This window comes from Convolutriloba macropyga, unplaced genomic scaffold (assembly GCF_964194025.1).
Source record: "Convolutriloba macropyga unplaced genomic scaffold, txConMacr16.3 SCAFFOLD_4221, whole genome shotgun sequence".
NCBI lineage: Eukaryota > Metazoa > Xenacoelomorpha > Acoela > Convolutidae > Convolutriloba > Convolutriloba macropyga.
Window position 1 is genome coordinate 4,443 of NW_027453368.1, and position 18,299 is coordinate 22,741.

The 18,299-nt window shown below is 33.0% G+C and overlaps 1 protein-coding gene across 1 annotated transcript; it reads left to right on the forward strand.

Moving 5' to 3' along the window:
• The first annotated feature begins 3,444 nt into the window (after positions 1 to 3,444).
• On the forward strand, positions 3,445 to 17,745 carry LOC142358237 (uncharacterized). The gene is made up of 5 exons (XM_075409680.1): positions 3,445 to 3,600; positions 6,728 to 6,893; positions 11,293 to 11,453; positions 15,385 to 15,515; positions 17,617 to 17,745. The coding sequence occupies exons 1-5, from the start codon at positions 3,564 to 3,566 to the stop codon at positions 17,743 to 17,745; spliced, it is 624 nt and encodes a 207-aa protein (XP_075265795.1). The 5' UTR covers positions 3,445 to 3,563.
• The last annotated feature ends 554 nt before the right edge of the window (positions 17,746 to 18,299 follow it).

An 18,299-nucleotide genomic window follows, 5' to 3' on the forward strand; every position in this document is an offset into this window, starting at 1 on the left:
ATATACTATCTCCTTATTTATTTATCCAATATATTCATGAATTAACTTTTCTCTTGAAGATATTTTGTACATCGTAAAAGCATGATTTGCAGAGAGGCATTATTTATGCAGAGAAGCATAACTAGCAGAGGGCATTTGCAGAGAGGCATTATTTGCAGAGAGGCATTATTTGCAGAGAGGCATAACTAGCAGAGCGCATTTTGCAGAGAGGCATTTAATTGCAGCGCGCTAGAATGAGATCAAAGAGTAGCGGCGTCCTTCAAATAACGATTAGCGTGGGTGTTACGCATTCTGAGTAGCTTAAAGACAGACTTAATTACATGTATGCACATATTGAAAACAGGATGTTAATTAACATGCGCATGAATAAAAGTCATCATGTACATATCAACTGCATAAATGATTGCTGAAAGTTACCCTTTTCATGGTATAAATTGCCATGATCTTGATACTGTCATCATAAAAATAAAGCATGTTTTTTTCCTGATTCAACGCTGAATTTTAAATGATCCCGACTCCGGGTAATTAACAATTTTCGTGCTTAATTTGTTAGCAGAGATATAAACATTAAAAGGAAGTCACCCTGATTAGAGTCCCAATTCATAGCTCAAATATATCGACTATTTCTTACGTTTCAAAAACAAACATTCCAACGAAATCGAAGTAAAAAAACGTAGAAGCTTTTGTCGAATTAAAAGCGAACAAACTGACCCTTTTTCTGCGTTTGAGGACGATGATTTCTGGATTATGGTGACTTAGCTTTTGCGCCCATCTTTATCGAGTTCCTACATCACTTCGGACTTTGATCTCATTTTAGCCTGATCAGAGACACTTCGGAGGGCACCAAGCTCTGATAGTTTGACGCGCGATAGCCAGGTCCCGTATGATCTTGAAACGATATGCTCAATGATCGTCTGAAAAACATAAGATTAGTTTAATCGAAGGTCATTCCATTGTAGTCTCTGATAAAAGGTTGGGTTCCACTGTACTTCGAGCACTAAAGTGTAATCAGAGGTTATGAGACCATATTTGTCAAGAAACCATGTTTGTCGGACGTTAATTTGGGCAAAAGCGACGACAAAAATTTCAACCAAAATGACGTATGAATGTACCCATCCCTAGCGTTTCGGCTTCAGAAATAATCAAATAATAAATTATTAAAATAGAAAGGTTTCAATTTCCTCAACTACCAGATGAACTATAAAATGTACTGTATAGATGCAATTGAGTCCAATGTATAAAAATGTATTCAGATCTGGAAATTTTTAGTTTAGCGTTCAAAATGTTTTATCAATACTTTCAACAAAGAATTCGGTTTGTTTCATATTTAACTCTATGAGCACATCAGTTATAAATAGGAATGACTCGCGCTACAACATTACGAGCACCTACTGGTACCGAACTGAAACTGCCTCCGAAGAATGTGGCTGGCGCTTTCGGGCGCCCTTAAAGGCCGAAAGCGCTTAAATTTTGTGAAAGTTTTTCCACGAAGCAATTAAAAGCTTTAACATGAAAAATAGGATCAAATAAATGTGAAAAGTAATTATTTTTGGCTATAAGGGCATTTCACAAAATTTTAATCCCTTTAATCCTTATGCCGCACATTTTTACGATTTAATGTTTTAAGACTTCTAAAATGATTGATTATGCTGCAAGTAATCTGCAGCACAATTTTTTTGCGGAACGTGCTTCCGTCAAACATATTTTGCGGAGAAAAACAGTTTTCAGTTTTCAACATCCGGCTCAAAAGTGAAAAACACTGACAAAAATTTCCATAAAAGTAACCCCTTTTTTTCCACAATGTCTGAAAGTATGTTTCACACGCACGCACACTGTATTAACATAGGAAAAGTAAAATCTAGTAACAAAAACGAATAAATTTTTTCGAAAAATTGGTACCTGTAGATTGCTTGCCATGAAAACAGTTAAGCAAAAAAAAACTAAAAAACTCTTGAAGGCTAAAACACGACAGAAATCAGCACCCGTAAAAGTTTGTTAGCTTCTTGAGATCTGCCGAATGTTCATTTTTTTGAACTTTAATAAAGATTTTACTCACCATCTGAAATAATTTTCAATGATCTACTTAATTTTTCTGCAATCCTAAATTTTTTCAGTTTCTAACAACAAAGTCTCTGTTTTATCTGGTTAGCTTTTTCTGATTTCAGCTAAAACATTTATTCTACGGGCCATTAGGTTGAAAATTTTCTTACGTCTTCATCGAAATTCAGCTGGTTATCTGTCATGACGTTGATTTATCAATCATTGAATGCAATCGTTTTTTTTACTGTTAGGGAAAATTTGATAACTGATGTTTGGTCCTGAAAACGTTTCCTTCTGATTTTTTATATATTATGTTTAAGACATAGTTGTGACAAGTTCTCGTGCTCATCTGATATCAAAAAGATTGTTTCGTCAGAGTTTTGGACAATTAAACGATCGTTTGATATGACTGTTTCAAAGTAATTCTTGTAAATATTTTACAAAAGATGGCTCAATTTTTTTACCTTGTGTTTGAGCTCTGTTTTAAGGTAAATCAATCTGATCTAAGTTAAGTTACAAAAACATTTAATTTTCTGTTACTAAGCAACTTATGATCGGCATTACTGTATAGTTTATTAATTCGTAACAGATTTTTGTGATCAAAAGAGGTCTTTGTGAGATGCACTTGTGACTACTGTTCTGTTACTATCATGCTGTGGCTTTCAATACGGCGGAATTTAGCTTGTTGATATTTTTGCTCTGTCATTCATGTACTAGTTCAAAATTCAAAAGATCAAAAGATCCCTGATGACCTAAAGCGTTCTTAGACTATTCTTCAGTCAGATTGCTATTTAAAAAAATACTCCAGGGTGGAAAAGAATTTTGCACTATCTTACACAGTCAGAGTTTTATTCATGCTCGTTTAAAAGATATTTACTCTTCAGCGGTAATCTTGGAAGATCATTGTGCAAATTTCTGCATTTGTCTCTTAGATTACAGGACTTTGCATTTTCTCTGCGAATGAAGTCTTTATTAAAAAATCTAAGATCCGGAAACTAATTTTACAAAAAACAAGTCTGGTTACGACTTAGGGTGTGCGTTTGAACTCACCATGCTACATCTGTGTGGTATCCTAAAAAATACACGTTACAAATTCACGAGGGAGGAGACATCAACCTAAGAGCAATACAGATTATTTGAACTCATGCAGCTTGACCTAGTCTACACAATAGGGCTATGGCAACTTTCTTGACTTATTTGAAATCTCATGAGATTGAGAGTCAAGCAAGTCGAGTAGCATTTGAAGATGTGCTCATTGTCTTCTTTGTTGGAACTAATTTATTATCTTAACGAAAGCGGGGTCATCAAATTGTTTAAACCTGATTTAACTATGCTCGATGACTGTGTACTATAATTGTTGTCTCTCCAAAGACTGATTTGTCGTCGCATTGTTTACTAAATAAGCTCGACCTTGTTTACATTTATTTCTCGAGTTGTCAATAACTTGCCATTTTTCGCTATACTGATAAAATAATTATCATGACGACAACTGCCTAGTCAAAACAGTTCAACCGCCATTTGAAATGCCAAACCTTTTCTTACGTTTCATGTGCTTTTCATGTAAGTTAGAAGTTTCTTCAACTTCTTTGAATTCTTTTTAACTGATTATAAAGTTATAATTAATATCCAGCTGCTCGTGAAAGCCAAGAATCATAAACAACAAATCTTGAAAATCATAAACAACAAATCAAACAAATAAATAGCAGCAAACAATATTGAAGAAATCAAAAAATTCGATAAATTATTTTGAATCACATAGCTGCTAAAATCCAATTTTATTGAAAATTTTTAATACTTTTAATGAAGCAGGTAAAATCCAATTTTAGCTCCTTAAATCCAATTTTATAGATTTGGAAAACGAAAATCAGGATTTAAACTGCATTTTAGCTAGGGAAAATTTTTTAACTGGTTGTAAAGTCATAATTAATATCCAGATGCTCGTGAAAGCCAAGAATCATAAACAACAAATCTTGAAAATCATAAACAACAAATCAAACAAATAAATAGCAGCAAACAATATTGAAGAAATCAAAAAATTCGATAAATTATTTTGAATCACATAGCTGCTAAAATCCAATTTTATTGAAAATTTTTAATACTTTTAATGAAGCAGGTAAAATCCAATTTTAGCTCCTTAAATCCAATTTTATAGATTTGGAAAACGAAAATCAGGATTTAAACTGCATTTTAGCTAGGGAAAATTTTTTTAACTGATTGTAAAGTCATAATTAATATCCAGATGCTCGTGAAAGCCAAGAATCATAAACAACAAATCTTCAAAAATTCGAAATCTTGAACCTCGAAAAATTTCAAAAATTTCGATAAACTAACAATCACTTAGCTGCTAAAATCCTTTTTTCTGTTGGAAAACGCAAATCAAGATTTTAACTGCATTTTAGTTAGAGAGAACTATGTTGAGGTTACTGAAAGTTATGTGTTATTCTGTAGACTTGCACATGATGTGGGTAACAGCCATCTACTGGAACGACTCAATTTGTAGAAAAACAATATAAAAAGACAGATTGAACAAGGAAGCCCGGTAATTAATGTGCGTTTGCGCAATACCGTTTGCGAAGTATACTTTTCCGACCCCGCTCATCCTGATATTTGAATAAATTGTCTCCTAAACAAGGAAAAGTTAGATAAGTTTCAAAAATTTAGTTTTTTTTTCGAAAATAAAGGGTATTTGAAATTTAAAAAAAAGCTCTAAGGTCAAAACCAAAACCATTAAACAAAGTAAATAATGCCACTTTATAAAAAATATGGCCTTAACGGGACTGCCAGACAAGACAAACATCAAAATCAAATAATAAACACAAAACATAAATATGGACAAAACTAGAGGTCTATTTTTCTGAAAACGCTTAACAAGGTCAAAATAGAATTACCAAAAAATTCCCAAAGAATTAATTTAAATTGCACTTCACCTCAATGATCTGGAACCTGTCCGTAATACGACTCGGTAGTAGGTAGAGGAAACAACAAAAAACGCAAAGTAAAATTTTAATTTTGCATTTTTTGAAAAAAAAAACAATTCATTTCGAAGACATGAAAACAATTAGCTATCAACTGAAACCATTAAACAAGTCCAGTTTCTAGTTCCACGGCAAATAATAGAGTTTTTTGAGTCCAGAATATGAATTGATAGTATTAGAAAGACGAAAAATACTGTCAACAATAGCCAAAAAGTCATAAACTTCTGAAAAAAAATTGCTAAAAACCATTGTTCGAGCCATTAAAATCATAACTATTATTTTTGTTATAAAAAAATAGTAATTAATTGTTCATAATTGAATCTGCGGTTAGCTCCAATTATACAGGTGTTCAGTGTAAAACTGTTACGCGAAACCAAAATTTAAGCTCAAATACAGGAAAACATTCCAAATCACATTTTTTTCATTAAAAATAGTAGAAGCAAAGCCATAAAACCATTAATTAATGCATTCAGTTAAAAAATGATTAAAAAAATTCGATTTAGCAAAACAGATGTGATTTGTTCAGACTAAACGACAAGTAGAAAAAAGAAGATTAAAATGTGGGCGAAGTTCAAATAGTTGCTAATATTTTTTCAAAAATAATACTAATATTTAAAAAATATACATTCAATATCATGAAAACCATTATTTGTGTACTGATTTCTTGATACCTTTAATTAATTATCCAGAATTGGTCATGCGACTACACAAAGAACAAGATATAAACAAAAAAATACAATTGAATTTTGTGAGAAAACAGTTTCGAAGCCTTGAAGGAGTATAATCAGTTTGTTAACTTTTTTATATATGTTCAAATACGCTCTCTTTCGGCGCCATTTTTGTGATATGCGACCTCTCAATAATGTAAAAAAACTGACAAAACAAAAAAGAGAAACTCTCAAACTCTGCCAAGCGTCCAAGAACCAAAAAAAAATTGAAGACTTCAAGCCGAAAAAAAATCGTGAAACATAAAACGCTCTTACTACTTAATTTTAATTTGCAGGAGAAAAAATTCTATCTACAAGTTACAGGTTGAGAGTAAAATAAGTGACAAAAGCTCTAAAGATCCGGTGTTTCTTTTCCAAAGCAAATATTCTAAAAAGACTTTTTTTGATTGCTATTGGAGTTTGCGTTGAGCTTCGGTGTCCCATTTTTTCACCCCTATTCATTTAACCCCCTATCATTTAACCCCGATTTATTCACCCCTGTATCATTCAACCCCTCTATCTTTTAACCCCACTATCATTTCACCCCGATTTTAATCCCTATAAAATAAGGATTATTAAATTAGCAATAAAATCATTTGGCCATGCCTCGCGGGCCATGGCCATGCCTCAGCGGCACGTGGGACTTGATATGAAACTATCACAACCGAACGTGGGATTTATCTATCCACTTAATTATGACAAAACATGCCTTTAATGTCGACTGCTAATTAGCGGGATGAAATGATAGAGGGGTGAAGTGATAGAGGGGTTAAATGATAGAGGGGTGAATAAATCGGGGTTAAATGACAGGGGGTTAAATGAATAGGGGTGAAATGAAGTAGAACCTGAGCTTCAGGAATAACCTTTCAGTTAATTTCTGAAGACTTTGTAATGGTTTTATGTGTTTTTGTTCTTATTTGTTCAAAACAAATGGCTCTACGAACGTTTCTCTGTTTTACTGCTTATTTTGTATTATTTTTGATTAGGGCTAACTTTCTATTTTAGTATTACCGGCACTTGCTACGCGTATCGAATTTTGGGAAAGAATTGACGGTAAAATGAGCTTTGACGGAACGCATGTACGGAATGCTCCTAGCGATGACTGGGAATCTTTGGTATTCTACATTTCAAACAGCTTTGAAGAACATAGCAGCAAGTGTCGCAAATACAGGTATCAATATACCAGGGTTGACAACCATACAAAATTCGTTCCCAGGTTGAGGTCTCAAAGTCGATATGTCCAGACCCAGATGAACGCACGACGGGGGTGTCGTGCGTTCAAATTTGCATATTTGGGAACCAAATATTAGTGGTCATTATTAGTAGTCATACTAGGTCTTAAATGAATCTTATTAACAATATTTGGTCACTTATGATTTTTATTATATATACACCTTTGCCATCTTTGAGGGTGATCTCAAAAAAGGAACTTGATGTCCCCGTTGATCATCCTTGCTTTATTGTATTTATACAATAAAACTAAATAAATCTATCTACGTACCAACATTTTTGGTTACATCTCGATAAGAACTTGGTAAAATCTTGTCAAAGAAAACCAAAAGGAATTCTTGATCGCATTGAAAATCGTTTTGAGAATCGGATTTCTTGATCGCTGTTTCAATTACGTTTCCATCGGACCATAGTGGGGCCTTTCCAAAAGCGCTTCTGTATAAGACTTGTACAATGTACACTTTTTGCTCTGTGTTCCGCAGACAAGATTGGCAAGATCTGACAAGATCTGACAAGATCTGACAAGATCTGACAAGATCTGACAAGATCTGACAAGATCTGACAAGATCTGACAACATCATTTGGTCTATTAGTTGCTTTTGAAAAAAATAGTTTTTAGTTTTCAGATGCCAAAAATTTCCAAGAGCAGAGATATGAGTAAGTACTAATCAATAATGATATTTTACAACCACAATTAATTTTCCTAAGGAAACTTTTGTAGTTATTCAATTATTAATATACAGGAGACCAATTTTTAAAAATCTCAGAGCGTGCGTTTCAAGCGAGGTTACGCGAACCTGCTAGTGTCAATTTTAAATGCTAAACTGACTTAAATTTTGAGTTCCTGGAAGAAACCCAGGCTCTCTAGGCAACCAGCAGAGTCACGTTGCTTATAAACTAACTCAAATACCACAATTATTGTTCAAACATTACGTCACGCCTTGAAGATTAAAAACATAATTCAAAACCGCCATCTGTTGATTGAATAACTGTCATTTCAAATTTTTCCAATTTGCGACACCAATAGGGACATTTATGTAGCTTTTTGTAATCAATGGCTGTTTGAAATTTTTTAGACAGAAAACCCGTACGTAAATCATTATAGGAGAAAAAAGAGAATCAGTTTCTGTTTATATCATCTTTTCAGAAAAGCACAAAAGATTAAATTCGAAAACTAAAATCTACTCCCATTTATAATTAGCCAAATTATTTTAGATTTTTTTTTAAGGTGAACTTTGCTAGTTCATTAAAATTTTTGAAAATGTGCCGATTTTGACTTTTTTAATTTAAAAGCACATTGTTTGTCGATCTGCCGCTTGCAGAATTTACTCACATGAGGAGTCCTTTCTTTACTATCAATTCTGCAAATTAACATCAAAAAATGACAAGTGTCTCCAGAAAACTGATTTTGACAACTTGTCTTACATTTTGTGGTCTTTTTATCCGGCTATTTTAACAATTTTTATGCATTTTTCGCATGTTCAATCATCATCAACTGGTGAAGTTGATATTTTTGGTAGCTGAGACAGTTGTTTCCGGATATACCATTTTGTATTAATTTGGGACCTCGAATTAATCGTTTTCAATTTTTTTTTTGCAGTCCCGTTGATTTTCTGTATTTTCTCCTAATAAACAAATGAGTTAATGAGAAGAAATAATGCAACAATTGCGGACCTTTTGTTGTGCTATATTTTGATGAATCTTCAGAAAAAAGAACACAAGTCAATGAAGAAAAATTGTTAGTTTAACTGAATCATTTTTTCGTTTTTTTTAAAGTAAAACAATTTCTCTATATTTTTATATTTTTTAAAATTACTAATGCCAAAATAAAACATAAAACTGCCCCCCTAATCAATCTTTTGTTGACAATGTCTGCTCCTTCTGTTTCCACAGGACGGAAAATGACATTTTAAAGCGATTGAAAACAAAAAAAGTAGTATCATAATTTTTCCAATTTATGTTTCGATTTTTCTATCGAAAAAGCCTAATGTTTTCTTTTGTATCAAGCACGCAATTAGTTTTCATGCACAATTAAGCACACAATTAGTTTCAGTTTTCATTGCACAATCAAGCACACAGTTAGTTTTCACGCATCACCAAACTGGGAGAAAACTGTTTGTTTGCTATTTCAAATTTTTAAAAAAAATCAAATAAAAAACGTTGTTATTTCGAATGAAAACAAGCAACAGAAGATCAACAATCTGTTTTCGTTTTCTCTGTGCAATTTTTCAAATTAATAGCAACAACAGAACAATAAGGGAAAGAATGCTTATTGAAATTGAGATATTGGACATTCTTTTTTTCCACCCTGCAAATATGTGGTATTTCAAATGCAAAACCTTATAATTGATTTTTTTTGCGCAGATATTTTCGTGCAAGGTTTTCCCATTTTAAGACCAAATTTACAAGGCCAGCATTAATTGTGTTTTTGGGTCTGGCCCAACTATGAGAAACATGTGACATTTAAAATAAACAGATGCAATAACTACGAAAATAACATTATTTTGTCTTATGCTTTTCTTAATCTCTTTGCAATTATTGTTAAATTGAATGAAATTGTAGTACCCGTAGACAATGTCAATTTAATATTCAAAAACATCTAGCGTTTTGTGGCTCCACTGGGAAAAGCTCGAACTTTGATCTGCATTTTTTGAGAATAGAAGTTTCCTTGATATTTTTGTGGAAATTTTTACAGTTCTAAGAATATCTTTGAATTGAGTTTGGCTACCGATGGTCTATTAATCTAACAAGTAAACTGACTAATATAAAAGATTTAAGTTTGTGACATCTTGTTGGGAACTCAAAGTTTTAGAAAACCACATCAAATTTTTCATTCGAAGTTTTTCATCGTTTTAAAATCAATTTTCATAAACAAGAGGCCTCAATACAATTTTACCTTTCGTAATTTTATATCAATTGTATCAAAAATGGTGGAAAGCTGACTCACAATCTAATTGAGCAGCCCATTCCATTTTTTAAATATCAATATGTTTAGATTCAAAATCAATCAATATGCTTTGATTCATTATTGTTGAAAGATCGTTTTAGTTACAAAATTCCTGATTGTTTTTTTTTCTTTTTTTAGATTTTCATGTCAAATGTTGAATTAACAATAGTGCACTCAAACGGACAACTTTGCTCAATAATTGGTCTGTCTTTCAAATTTTGTTTTCACTTCTATTTTAATGTTTCTAAATAACAAAAAATGAGGTGGACAATAGGGTCTGGTGGGGCAAAAGTTTTTTAGTATTGGTTTTCTTAGAAGAGAACGTTTACAGGATCTGGATGAATATTTCATAATGTAAGCATTTTCTCTGGCTGACAAAATTTTGAATGATACGGTTAAGTTTTTAATTCCTGTTACACCTATATTTCTGACAAATCCTTAAAGTTTTCATAAAAACTCTAAAACAAAAATTTGTTCAACACAACTTCTTAAAGTTCACGACTGATTTTCTAAAAGCTCTACTGGACCCGATGTCAACTTGAAATATCGATCTTCATACATATTCAAGCGCTTACTAAAAAATATTTTGACTTTTTCGATGCGACGGGGTCGAAAAATTGTGTGCTCTCACAAATTACCGATTTCCCTGTTAATTTTTTTCAGTATCGATAATCATAATAGTTATTTGTTTTCATTGTTGACTCAGGACAAATTTTTTATGGCAAGTTTTGTGTGAATAATTTTATTTTTCACAAATAATATTTACTCTTTTTAATTTCCCATTATTAGGTTACAGTAGTTTAATGATTTCAAATACACTTGTTTATTGAAATGCACTCATTTCGGACAGTTAATACTCAATTCAGTACTAAATGAGCTCTAGTGTAATTTTTTCCAGTACCACATCAACAATAAAATTAAAAACACACAAAAATCGTGTTACATTTTACGGAGGGAATCGTTTTGGATAATTTATTCGATATAATTTATTTTAATAAATTACACATTGTAATCAAAACTCTAAAACCAACTATAATTAAACTGAAATTTTGTAAAATAAAGTACGAACTATAGTTTATTTGATTTCCAATGATGAGTTTTTGAACAAACAATGAGCCGCGAGTTTTTTTCATAAGTTCACATTGACGCATATTTGAATTATCGCCGGGTCGACGTAAAAAAATGCTTTAAAATGTAAGAAACACTGTGATTGCGCGAATGTTAGAAATACACGAGGTGAAAACGGTAAAAATGAAATTTTAACCCCTACCAAACTGCAAATCTTCAGACAGTTGGCGGCTGAAAACCACTGCAGGTCTTACATTATTTTTCTGCAAAACTTCAACCCCGGCGGCTGTTTGACGGCATGATTATGATTCTAGTTTTGTTGAAGTGCTTACTACTGCCTGGCCTCTTACGAAACTCCCGATATCCCCGATGAAGTTGCAGCAAGCAGCGCTGCTGCAGTTGACAAGGTCGCTTGCAGCGCCTGGTTTGAGGTCCTGATACGACACGAATGGCGACGCATCAATTATATTGACGAAGTTGGACCATGTAAGTCCCTTGTTGAGATATGGGGTTATCTTGCACGAGTCCGCCAGATTCTGACAGATAAATTGTTATCTTCCTAAATCTGGCAGAATAATGATGATTATCTTGCAATACCCTGCCAGAAAACGGTTTATCTTGCAGAGTCGGCTAGAAAAAAAGATTATCTGACAGAGTCTGTCAGAAGAATGGCTGAGTCTACCGGAAGGATCTTGAAAGATTCTGATAGAAAAATGATTATCTTTCAGCGTTTTGATAAAATTGATAGAGTTCGTTCCAGCTGAGCTGCAATTCGATATGTTGACGGCATCTAATTTGCTCATTTTAGTTTCCCAGAAAGATATTTCCATTACAGTTGCCTTATTGATAAAAAAAATCCTAATAAAATTTTAAAAACACTTATCACTGCTTGACAAAAAAATGCTTGATATTATGGTTTGCCTGCTTATCTTTCGGAATTTTCTAATGTTTATATTGCGGATATATTACATAAGATACACATCGTGCTTTGTAAACTATCAATAGTTTATTACCAGGAGCATTTTTTCCTTGTTTTTTGAAATATGAAGAGATACATCATTTGATTTTTGCGAATAGTTCAGAGTTAGAATAGTTCACAAGCGAATATCAATTAGCGTTATTTTCTTGTAGCATACTTATTAACTGGGTCAAAAAGATTGCACAACAAAAACCTAACAGAAGAACACGTTTTGAAAATTTTGCTGCACAAACTTTTATCTTATATGAATCTGACTGAAAAACTGTTAGCTTTTGAAAATCTTAGAAAAATTAGTTATCTTGTAAGATTCTGGCAGAAAAAAAGGTATCTTGAAGGAATAACGTTATCTTTGTGCCATAAGATGCATCCTCTTGAAAGAATCTCCCAGGAATCTGCTTTTTTCCTTCAAGATAATTGTTCATATTCGACTATGGTACAAACCAATAATCTTATCAACTGTGTTTTTATCCTTTATAACACATTAGTTTACACCAAAATTTATATCTAAAGTTTCAAAACCAGCAGTATGGTATTACACCGTTCCTAGGGCATCTGGTTATAGGTTTTAGCTCCACTATAAGCTGGGGTTATAATAATAATAATAATAAATTGTTTACTGATAAATTGTTTATAAGCTGGGGTTGCGCTATTTTAATGCAAAACCAACTCGAGCCATTGATTATATGTTTTAAGTAGCAACTCGATATCATCAGTTTTGATGCAAAACCTGCGAAATAGAACAAAATTTTCAAAAGAATTTGGTTAAACTTTAAAATTGGATTTAAACTGTTAAGTATTAAACTCTCCGGGCGAGACGGACTGCTGATCTTGTAATTTCTTATCAGACTGTTGTAAAAATGTTTATCTTGTAAAATCTGAAAAAAATAATCACTCGGAGTTGTCCCGGAGTTGTACTCACTTCTAAGATCCGTTTCCACTTTTGCATCTCAAGACCTTGTTAAAGTGGACTACACTTACTAATTCTCAACGCTTTCAATTGATTTGTTAGTCACACCCTTTTTCTTCGAATATAGGTTTAATTCTGGAATTCTGAACGCTTTGAAGGTGATCAATAACAAATAGAGCAAATTTTTTCTGCATTAACTGATCAAGTTTGGCAAAGGTAATTTTTATTAAATAAACTTTTCAAAGAAAAAAGTTCACCCTTACATGAAACTTAATCAAATAATTGCAACAATTTTTTTTTAAAATCTGATATTAGTGACCAATGATCAACTGTTATTGCTCAACCAATTATCAACATTTTCGTGAAGTGAAAGTGGAACGAGAGTTTGATTTTAGCAACCATACAAGAACCCAGGCGATTTCATTTAATAGATCTGATAACCGCTCTAGAAGTAGAAACAAGATCAGATATAATAGAAGCAGCAGCAAACTACAGAACTTTTATTAAGGACTACTAAACGATTAGCGTCAAACAAAACTGAATTGTAACTAGTGCGTGATAATTTTTTTTACTTTGATTTAATATGGCAGATGCTGCGCAACATTTTATATGCATATGCAGAAATCATGTTCTGTTATGCTCTGGTAATTATACCACAAAGCAGCTAATCGTCTGCATAACAATTTTTTATACGTTGAACTGCGAATCTCTCTTGAGAATCGAAGAAAGAGTCAACAAATCATTTTCGTCAACATTCTTTTGTGAAGTTTAAGAGATGAACTGAAACTTACCGTTAACAAATGAACAGTTATTTAAGAGACGTAATTTTTTGCTGGTAATCAAATGGTAACCAAATGATATTGGTAGCCAAATGTTATGGCAACCAAATAATATTTCGAAACAATTTTTAACCCATGAAGCTATCGAGTGTCACACGTGATGCGTAAACAATTTGGACAAAAATTTTGTTCCTATCAATTTCAAAACCTTTTCGAATTAAATTTTCAGTTCAAATTACTCTCACAGAACTTCATTACTTTAATTGTAAACTCATTTTTAGTAATAATTATTAAAAGTATAGTAATTTTTAGTTTAATAATAATAAAAATCACCTTCAGAACAATCATTTAAGCACAATGAAAACAGCATCCAAATCTCGAGAGATTTAAATGAAAAATTCAATTCATATTCAATGATCATTGTAAAAGCACCACTAATTTGTTTGAAAACAGGGGGAAGTACACAATATTTATATTTTTTATATGTTTTAACGGTACCCGGGTCGAAGTTTGACGGTTAATTTTCGTAACAAGTGCGGTGAAAGGCGGTCCAAAAAAATAAATTTTGCCGCGTATTTTTTACATATTTTTGAGGTGAATGCGGTGAACTGAGGTAAATTGTTTGATATTTCTTGTGAATTAAATCAGATTGAGTAAACATTGGCTAGCAAATGGGTGAATTTTTGTAAGAGATGCAGCAAGTTTCGCGATGAATTTTTGTAAGAAATGCAGTGAACTGCGGTGAATAACTTTTTTCACTACATTCACCGCTTTCACCGCATTTCTTACATTATTTTGCCACAAAAGTCGAAGCTGTGAATTGTTGTAAGAAATGTGGTGACATTTCTTTTTCACCGCATTCATAACAATTACCGCATTTCTTACAAAAATTCACCGCTCTGATCGCTTTACTTACCAAAATTCACCAAAAACTTGCAAGTCGAATGGTTAATTTGTAGGAACTTGCAGGTCGAACGGCTACCTTGCAAAATTTTTGCGAGTTCTTTCCGGTCGAGATCAACTCTCATTGGTTAGTTAATTATAACTTTCTGTCATTCACCGTAGAAAGCGTGGGAGACAGTTGCTCAGATTAGATAGCAAAATATACTGCAACTTAAGTTGACAAAATTTCACTTCACAATTTTGTTAACTCAAGAGTTCGTTTTGCGATTTGAGTAATAAACAGTAGATCTCAATAATCTTCTTCCCGATTTCCTGGTTAACAAATTTATATACCTTTTTACTCTCTTTGAATTTTATTGAGTTATCATCTTCATACGGCAGAATTTACCTTTCATTTTTATACACTTTTTTATGATTTCTTTTTTCATTTTGCAAGTTTTCAGAATCTATATATTTCATCACAAACATCAGTTGACATCCATATCTTCGAAAGCTTTTTGCTACAATACCGGCAGAAAGTTTATGTTTTAATAACTAATATTCCACGAACTTATGTAGGGACATATGTTTTTAAGCCGAATGGTTAGCTTGTAAGAATTTTAACTCAAATGGTTAAATTGTAAGAACTTGTCAGTCAAATGATTAACTTGTAAGAACTTGCAATTTTTGGGAGAACAATTTGCAAGGCGATGGATCGCCTTGTAAGAACTTGCAAGAAACTTGCATGTTCTTACAAGTTAACCCTTCGAATTCGACCCGGGTGGTTTTGTTGTACGTGTTTCAGTCAAAACAAAAACAAAAGTTTTATGTCTGAAATTGAAAGATCATACAATGCAAAATTTTGTTTAGATGATTGCTGTGATGTACAGATTGACAAATACCTTCACTATGGACTGAGAAACAGACAAATGATGCCTGATGCATACTTCTCCAAGCTGACAGACTACAGCAACGAGACGAAACAACTTAATCACGTTTCTGTTAGTTTCCTGTTTTTTTCCTGAGAAATTTTAGGGAGAGGCGGACTCAACCTTGCGTGCAGCAAACGATATGACTGCTGGGATTGATTTTTCGTTAAACAAACTGGCCAGAGATGTCCGGGTTTTGTTCTAAAATTATATTATTCACTGAGCGCTGCGGTGTTTTCCATAATCCAAAGAAACAACATAAATGTTTGCTAAAGACATTGTCTTTTAAACAATAAATCAAATTATATGGAAAAAATATACTTCTGATCTATTTATTTCACGTCTAATATTAGTTCTATTTTTTTAAAGAGAGGTGATAAAGTATGTAATTTTTCTTAACTGAAACTGCAATTGCTATCACAAATGGGAGTGAAAGTGTAGCTTTGTTTCAGTTTAACTGAAATTGTTGTTGCTTATAACCATTTGAAAAAATTTTGAGCTCAACTTTGTCAAAAGATTAAGGTACTTTTTAAAAAATCTTATCTAAGTAGCTGTTTTTGAAAGACAAAATTGAATCTCAGACAAATATTTCTTTCTCTCAGTTGTTCGAAAGAAACATTTCAATTTAAAATGTTACGACTAAAATTGAGTATGAGAATGAGAAACAATCAAAAAGACAAGCAGTGAGACAGCAAATTGGTACAAAAACTTTCAGGTAGCTTTATTGGGGAGAACATATGTTCAAGCCGTACAAAAATAAACAACATTTGTCAAAAAAACGGATGACAAATTATACAATGCAGAGTATTCTCTTTAACACAAATTTTAAAAACTGCAAGTACTGTACAAGGCACCAAACCAGCTCGGGGAAAAGTGATTGCTTAACTCTGAAAAAGTCTTGAAAAAAATTACTTTGTTCTCTATCCACAAAACTCTCAAAATGAAAAGATTTCTCAAGCTAATTGAAACATAGAGCTGCGGAGAAAGTTTTATCAATCATTATACCTTTTTCAGATCTATGTCAAACTTATTTCAGCCAAAATTAAAGTAATTGGTCAATTAAGTTTCGCGAATTGCGCTCAATTTTAAAAAGACGATACCCTATTGAATCCTTGTATAAAAAGATTGATATATTTATTTTTTCTTTCGATCATTTCAAAATCTAAATGCGTCAAAAAAAATAATTTGCCAAAAATAATTGTTCAGAATCGGTTTCGGAAAACAAAGCCACGGAAAAAAAATTCCACCCAAAATTAGATAGGAAAAAAAAACCACGGAAAGACACACAAGGAAAAGCACCCCAGGGAAACAAAACCCACTTTACTGTCAAAGAGATGTAAATTAAATCAAATTGAATAATTCAACAATTAAATGAATTAAAATCAAACACAATTACACAAATAAAACGCAAAAGATTGAAACAGTCTCTCAAAATGAGACGTTTGAAGCAATTGCTCGCAGATTTTCTAATTGTTGATATTCAAGTGCAACCCAAACATTTCGTTTTATTCTGCTAAGATTCTAACTTTCTTTAAATACCTGTTTCCCCCTATTTGTTGTACCGCGGTAAACTCTTGAAGCGCTTGTTGTCTGTGTATCGCCTCCAAAAATTTGCAAACATCGGGCTTCTTCATTAGCAGCATTGATTCAAAACATATATTAAAACCTTCTATCGCATTGTTGGTTTTCGGTAGGTGATCAATCGTTCGATGTTACGCATTTAATGAGGCAGTCTCAAATTCCATCTTTATTGTGTCGGGGTGCGATAAACTGTCTTTAGGTTCTCCCGAAATGCCACATATGTGTCCTGGTTCTTTTCTGGCAACAGAGCATATAAGCATGGGACTATCAATTCATTGTCGAGGCAATGGACAAAATAAATTTGATAGAAGTTGTCGGCACAGCTTTTGAAGTTCCATCAATAAATCACTCTTTGTTATCGCTGAGCAATTGCAAATTGTATTCGGTTCCAGAGAAATTTTTTCTGTGCAAAATTTTTTCAATTTAATTGCGCATTCGACGCTGGCGGATGGAACATTGTTCGATACAATGCGTTGAGTTGAAGCACATTGTTGTACAATTGTGTCCTCTTTAATCCGGCTGCGTGCGTATGCTGGCACTAAAAGGTTGATTGAAAATCAGCCAAATAGGCTTAATAGTTTGCTTTGTTTAGTTTGTCCACCAGAAAAACTCTTCCTTTTACCTGAACGGCGGTTGCTCCCTTCCCCATCATAGTTCAAGAGACAGCTCTTTGGCTGTGGTTCGGTACCACGACATGCAGGATGGGTTGTCAACCCTTTAAGCAGTGTCCCATTGTGACTTCTCATAGTAAGCACATATATGAAACATTAAAAATGTGGTTTAGACGGTACTATTCTTACTATTCTGGTTGAAAGTTTAGCCAAGGGTAGGTTTCTAGGGGGCCACCTCTTTTACCATCGATTTTTCTGAGTATTAACCTCATTTTTTATAGAGGCCTAAAAGTGAAATCTTTCGAAGAAAACTGATTGAATCATATCCCCTTGGTGACACTGAAATGCATAATTTATGAAGTTAAAGCGTGAATGCGTAAGGCGGAATCTGAAAAGTCATGTTAATTTTTGCAGTGTGCGCGTTTATGTTTTTATTTTGATGGTACTCATTTCAATCTCATTGTCTTCTTTTTAAAGATATCATGGGGTTTTTTCCCTTGGTTTTTTTTCTGTGGGGGCTCTTTTCCGTGGGGTTTAATTCCTATTAAAGTCAGCAGGCGGGGGGCTCTTTCCGTGGGGGTTTATTTCCTAGACGCAATTTCCGTAAAATTGTTGTAGCAGCGAAATATCATTTTTAAATGGAGCTTAAAGTCCCAACAGTATT

Bases quoted from the DNA above. Each gene is read 5' to 3' on its own strand.
- LOC142358237 (XM_075409680.1), top strand. From the start codon at position 3,564: ATGCCAAACCTTTTCTTACGTTTCATGTGCTTTTCAT. The intron at 3,601-6,727 runs GTAAGTTAGAAG...TTTCTATTTTAG, and splicing joins ACGTTTCATGTGCTTTTCAT to TATTACCGGCACTTGCTACG. The intron at 6,894-11,292 runs GTATCAATATAC...GTTTTGTTGAAG, and splicing joins AGCAAGTGTCGCAAATACAG to TGCTTACTACTGCCTGGCCT.